We start from the raw sequence: 6,193 nt of genomic DNA, 5'->3' as shown, positions 1-6,193 counted from the left end.
TTTTTTTTAATTATAAAAAGCACGATTAGATAGGCAGAAACGGAAAAAATATATTAAGAGGATTAACCTTTTATATATGTAACCGAAAAAGAAATTTTAATTTTCCCCACTACCATTAAGTTTCTATTAAATAAACACTTATTTTAGAAAATATACACAATAAATTTGTGCATTATTTCATTGAATACGTGTTGCTATGCTACCCAGTTCAACAATCGATATTAATATAATCCACGTTATTTTTATTTATTTATTTATGATTGTTGAGGTGGGCAAAGAGACAGTGAACATAAAAAGCCCATGGTTTTTATCACCTTTGGGCTAAAGAAAACAATTGAAAAATACAGTGGCCATAAATGAATAGATATAGCTATTTTATTAAAATGAAATTAGTGCTTTATACAAAAAGGCGATTGTTAAAAATATTGAATTACAACAAAAGAAATTTCAATGCCTGTAATTAGTATTATCAATTATTTCAGATTTCAAAAATAGTCACTCTGATTTTGACTTTATTTTATTATGTATAGATCGATTTCTATTTAATTTAAGGTTAAATTTTTTTTTATTGTATTATAATATAAAATTGGATTGTATTTTTATCCATATCTTAGATTATTCAATAATTATAATAATTTTTTTTATATGAAATTAATTTAATTTGAGGTTCTACTTCATTAATTTATTATAAATAGTTATAGTAGTATGTAATTTAATAAACAAAAATCGAAAAAAAAATAACAATAATTGAAAAAAATTACAGTGATTTTACACTGTAAATACTTGAATATAGTTAAAGTTAGGAGGAAGTTCGTATTATGACAAAAACATATTTAACTATTTATTTAATTATTAAGTAATAGTAATTAAATTGAATGACTAAATCGATTAACTTTTTAAGTAAGAAAAGTAAAATTATTAATTTAAAAAATCAAATTGATTAATATTTTTCTATTATAAGAACTAATATTCATTAGTTAGTAACTTTAAGTTTTATAAGATTGAAATACAAATTAAGCACAAGATAAAGCAGAAATTAAGTTGAATCCTTGTGAAAACAATGGTCTAAAGACCTTGGATTCTTATGAAACCATCAACTCCAAACTCACTATAAGTATCTCACCAAAACTTTCACCTTTTTCCTCACCCAAACTTACTTCAATTCCTTCACTGTTTCACAAAATCTTAACTTTGTTCTTTAAAGATGGCCAAAGGAAATTCTCCCCTAGTGAGGCCTAGCTTCGCTTCACTCGATCAAAAATTGGCCTTTGCCCAGCAATCTTCTCATGGTGCATCTAAACCTTTCAAATCTTTCTTCTTTACCATTTTTCTTTTTTTTAACTTTAGGTTATAGATTCAGTTTTACTAGAAATAAGGTTGAAATAAAGTTAAATAATAATATATAATCTTTGGTTGAAAGAAGTTTGTCCAAATACATTTATGAAGATTTCTAGAAAAAAAATAAGCATAAATTAAAATTAACTTAAACATAAACTAATTTATAAAAGTTCTCTCATACAATTTTTGCTTTAATTTCTACATAGATTAGTTTTAAGTTATAATGAGAAACTTTACTAATTTCAGAATCTGTGTAATTTTATAATTACTAATTGGATTTGGACTTACCTTTTGTCATTGTATGTAAACAGAGGGCGTGTTAGCCGGAGCAAAGGCAGCGGTTGTTGCCGGTGTTGCCTCTGCCATTCCAACAGTAACTATTCCTCTAATATTTATATTTCTTTCCTTACTCAACCCACAAAGGATTAATTAAATTTAAAATATATTATAAATTTAATTTTTTTAATTATATTTGATTAAAAAAAAGTAGGGTATTTAGACAAAAAAAAATTAAGTACTCAATAAAGCAATTTTTATTAAAAACTCAATTAAAATATAAAAATTTATAAATTACTTGAAACTTAATTAGAAATATAAATCAATCGACAATTTTACTCCTAAAAATATATACACATAATTGATTTATCAACATAAATTTAGCAATCCTCTCGTTTCCATTGTTTAGTTGTGGTAGATCAAATTTATTATATAAATGATGAATTTTGTGATCTCACTTTATATTCAATGAGTAACATTTACAATTTTTTAGTTTTAATGAATACTGAAACAAAATGTGCCATGTTATTACTTTTGATCTATGAGTCTTAGACACTTCTCTTAAATGATGTGTTCGTATCGGACACACGTATCGAACATCAACACTCGAAAGACACTTCTAGAACACGTATCGGTGAAGTGTCCAATTCAAAAAATATTTTTTGAATTTTTGACAATTCTAACACAATTTTAAAAAGAAGAAACACATTAATTTTCTCAAAACTCTAACTTATTGTATGAATTTTTAGTATAATTATAAAAATAAGGAACAAATCCTTTTGAACTAGCAATGAAAAATATATTTCTGCTCCAAAAAAACTGAAACATATTTGTACACATAAATCTTCATTGTCAATTTATATAGTTCATAATTATATAATATATAGATTCGTGTTTTCGTATATTACATTTTACAAATTATATGTATCTCCGTGTCCGTATCCATATCCATGTCTATCTTACGTAATTTCTTATTAACTGAGATTTTGGTAAAGAGATTTGATGAGAATTATGGTTGGTGTGCAGGTGGCTAGTGTGAGGATGGTGCCTTGGGCAAGAGCCAATCTTAATCACACAGCTCAAGCTCTCATAATCTCCACAGGTTTCATAAATGCCTCAAATATAAGAAGAAAAGCATTACTTGTTTCAGTTTTACTCTGCATTTAGGAACAACAAAGCTTTTTCACCATTCCTAATTTCTTATTGCAGCCATGGCAGCGGCATTTTTCATAGTATCTGACAAGACAATTTTAGCAACTGCAAGGAGAAACTCATTCATTCCACCCTCACATTCTCAACCTGAATCTCTGAATCCGAATAGATAGATTATTTTATTTGAAAGATGTTATTTTGAAAACTATATAATAAAGAAACATCAATTTATGATTTTGATGTAACACAATATAATTTCATAATTTTTATTTTCAGTTATAATATGATATAAGGTTATTAAGATATCAGTACCGTTTGATCTTGGTAGATTATTCAACTCTGAGCCCACCATATTGCAGTTATTTAAATCCAAATAAACATATTTAATCATTAAAATAATTTTAAAAGTTAAAGAATATTTTAATATTAAGGTATAGTAGATTGGAGAAATTTGGTCTATGATTTTTTTTCTCCTATTGTACCAATGCTCAGAATTGTAAATATTATGCTTTCATTCCCGCAAGTTATTTCTTACCCATACTGTAGATTTAGTTTCCAACTATATCTTGTACATTAGAGATTTTAATTAGTATTAAATAATAACAATAGATATCTTGGTTTAATAAAAAAATAATTTATTTTCAAAGAGTTTTATAATAATTTTAAAATAAAATAAAAAATTAACTTTGAATTAATAACCACTTTTAAGAAAACAAATTTTGAGTGACAACAAATATTATTTCCAATATGTCTTTTAATTTTCAATATAATATAATATGACTTTAATCTAGATGTGGGTTATAAGAGGAAAGAGAAAAAGAATAACACTAAAAATATAAGTGATTTTGAAGATTTTTGCAAGTTGGTCCGCAAGAAACAATTTTGCTTTTGGAGTGATTCTCTTAGTAATTGAAAAAAAAAATTGTAAAATGATTCAATTTATGAAAGATGGTTAAAGCTAGTAAAAATGCAATAAAAAAAGTATATAAATACTTAACTTTATATATTGGTTCACTTAACTTAGGTTCATTTCTCCTCTAAAAAACCTTTATTCTAATAATAATTACAAATATTTTAAGTATTTTTAAAGTCATTTATGATTTATAACGCAGTGTAAAAAGTCATTATTGATGTCCTTTTATATATACATGAGATAAAGAATAAAATATTCTTTTTCACTAAGTAATTTTTATTTTTCCAAAGTTTTTTTAACTATAACAAAATAGTTGTTTAACAAGAACAATTCTAAAAAAAATATACAAAAAAAAAAAAATCTTCTTGTAGAGCGATAGATTCACAAAGTGAATGTTTTACAAATATAGCATGGTCTCTCTTTATTATCTCTAAGACATTCTACTATCTAATACTTAGTATATTTGAAGCACTACCACAATGTAAAATTCATTGATATTCTATGTGGAATTATTAATTGGTTTTGATTGATGAACTTGTTTTTTTTAAGCATCTTGAATAAGATCATTGTGACTTGTGTTCAAATCTTTTGGTATGTGTCTGTATTATAGCGTTGGTTGGTAGTCTTTTTTATTGGTACACTCAACTTATTATGTTTTTAAGTATCTTTAGTTCTGAACTTTTTTTCCATATACTGACAACATTAATTTTGACAAAATAATTGTACAGATATTGTTTAATATGTTAGAGTTTTTATTAGGATTTGTGAGTGCTCATGTTGATGGCTTCATAAGATATCTAACAAATTCAAATCAAATTTGTGTCTTACTCCATAACTTCATCTTAAGCATTGTGTCTTTTGTGTTAAGGCATCTAACACCCAAATTTTGATCATTTGATGTGTCTAATATAATTATGAGAACCAAAAAATGGAGTATTCAATTAAAGAAGAACTTGGAGGATATTTCTCAAGAAAACAAGTAAAAAAATATACTGTAAAAAAATTTAGAAGAAAGCTTCCTACATGACAAAAAAAAAAGGCTTGAAAAGAGGCATATCTTAGAGTATCTTTGTTTGGATATTAGGATAAGGTAACCTAGGTTACAATAGTTAATCATAGGTGTTGATGTGTAAAATGAAGTCCCACACCTCCATTTAGGGAGAGAAAGCTCATGACTCCTTGTCCTATGAAAGGATATCATACATGCTTGTACAAATTACCTTTGAAATAAATATACAATAGAAAGCTTCTTAATAATCTTTTGTACATAATTGTTCAAAGTGTTACTTGCTTAGTTAAGTTTTTCTATGTGACATTTCCTTCTCATACCTTCCCTTGAGCAGCAAGGAAGAGTGTCAAGTGACCCTCAAGGATCATAGCCAACCATCTTGGTTATGTACATTCCGTAAGGTAATCACCACATTTTCTTATCCATACTCCGTTTACATTTCCCATTTTTACTATCATCCATTATCAATTTCCATTAAATTTTTTGCACATATGTTGTTGCATTCCTTGAATAATAAGATTGTATCAACCTTTTCTCTAACAAAATCATTTTCTAAAAGAAAATTACTAAATCAGTCATATTAAACTCTTGGATCCTAATCATCACATGTCACTTTCATAAGTGTATCGATGGTTGTAATTAGTACACATGGACTTCAACCAACCTATATATGTACCACATGTTCTTCTTAGAAGTGTTATAATGAGATTTTCCTTAATTTTAACGGCTACCATGTGTCTTTCCCAATTTTAAGGAACCGCCCATGTGTTAGAATTAATTAAGATTTAATTAAGTATTAAACATATGATTAGTTTGAGTTAACTTTAGCTTAAGTAGTCTTATAATTTCATTTGAGTTTCCTAATGTTTCTAAACACTTGAGAGATGTATTTTCCTTTTCAAAATAGTGGCATGCTCCTTACAAAAGAATGTCAACCCCTCTTGTGAACTCACTTTTGAAGATTGACTGAAATTCTCATTGTGCACTTTAAAAATCTTAAGAGTTCTCTATTATTGTCTTGGTTCTTATCTTGATAGGCTTTCTTAAGTGGCGAAACTTCCTACACCTACCCTTTCGAATTTATCATAAGGTGGCATATTTTATTCTCTTTTTTAAGTCTTAATCCATTTTCTAATTTCTTTGGCAAAATATTTTGTTTTACATGTTGTTTTTCATGGGTTTTTGAATCACCATGGGACATGCTTCTGCAGGCTTCCTCTTCTCCAACATCTTTTGAGATGATCAACATCCTATCGTCCTCTTAAGTTCCACATCAAAAACACTTTTCACATCCATTTGAAAATGCTTAATTTTTATTGTCTTAAAACACACAATAGTTGCAAAGGTTTTAGTGAAGTCTATGTTGAGTTTAATAGTGCCAAAGTTCAAGAGGAGGGGTGAATTGACCTTTTAAAACTTTCTCGCAGAAACAGTGTTTAACACAGTTTTACAGAAAATAAATCGATTTATGTGAAAATGAACAGATTTATTTCAGCACTGTTTTT

At 26.9% G+C, this 6,193-nt stretch overlaps 1 protein-coding gene across 1 annotated transcript; it reads left to right on the top strand.

The window, feature by feature from the left end:
- The first annotated feature begins 1,127 nt into the window (after positions 1-1,127).
- LOC137821397 (early nodulin-93-like) lies at positions 1,128-3,071 on the top strand. Its single transcript, XM_068625968.1, has 4 exons — positions 1,128-1,289; positions 1,650-1,711; positions 2,641-2,716; positions 2,824-3,071. Exons 1-4 carry the CDS (start codon positions 1,205-1,207, stop codon positions 2,937-2,939), a joined length of 339 nt encoding a protein of 112 aa, XP_068482069.1. The 5' UTR covers positions 1,128-1,204; the 3' UTR covers positions 2,940-3,071.
- Positions 3,072-6,193: the final 3,122 nt, after the last annotated feature.

Source organism: Phaseolus vulgaris, chromosome 9 (genome assembly GCF_000499845.2).
Source record: "Phaseolus vulgaris cultivar G19833 chromosome 9, P. vulgaris v2.0, whole genome shotgun sequence".
Lineage (NCBI taxonomy): Eukaryota > Viridiplantae > Streptophyta > Magnoliopsida > Fabales > Fabaceae > Phaseolus > Phaseolus vulgaris.
The sequence above is the reverse complement of the archived record's forward strand: the minus strand, read 5'-3'. Positions and strand labels throughout refer to the sequence as shown.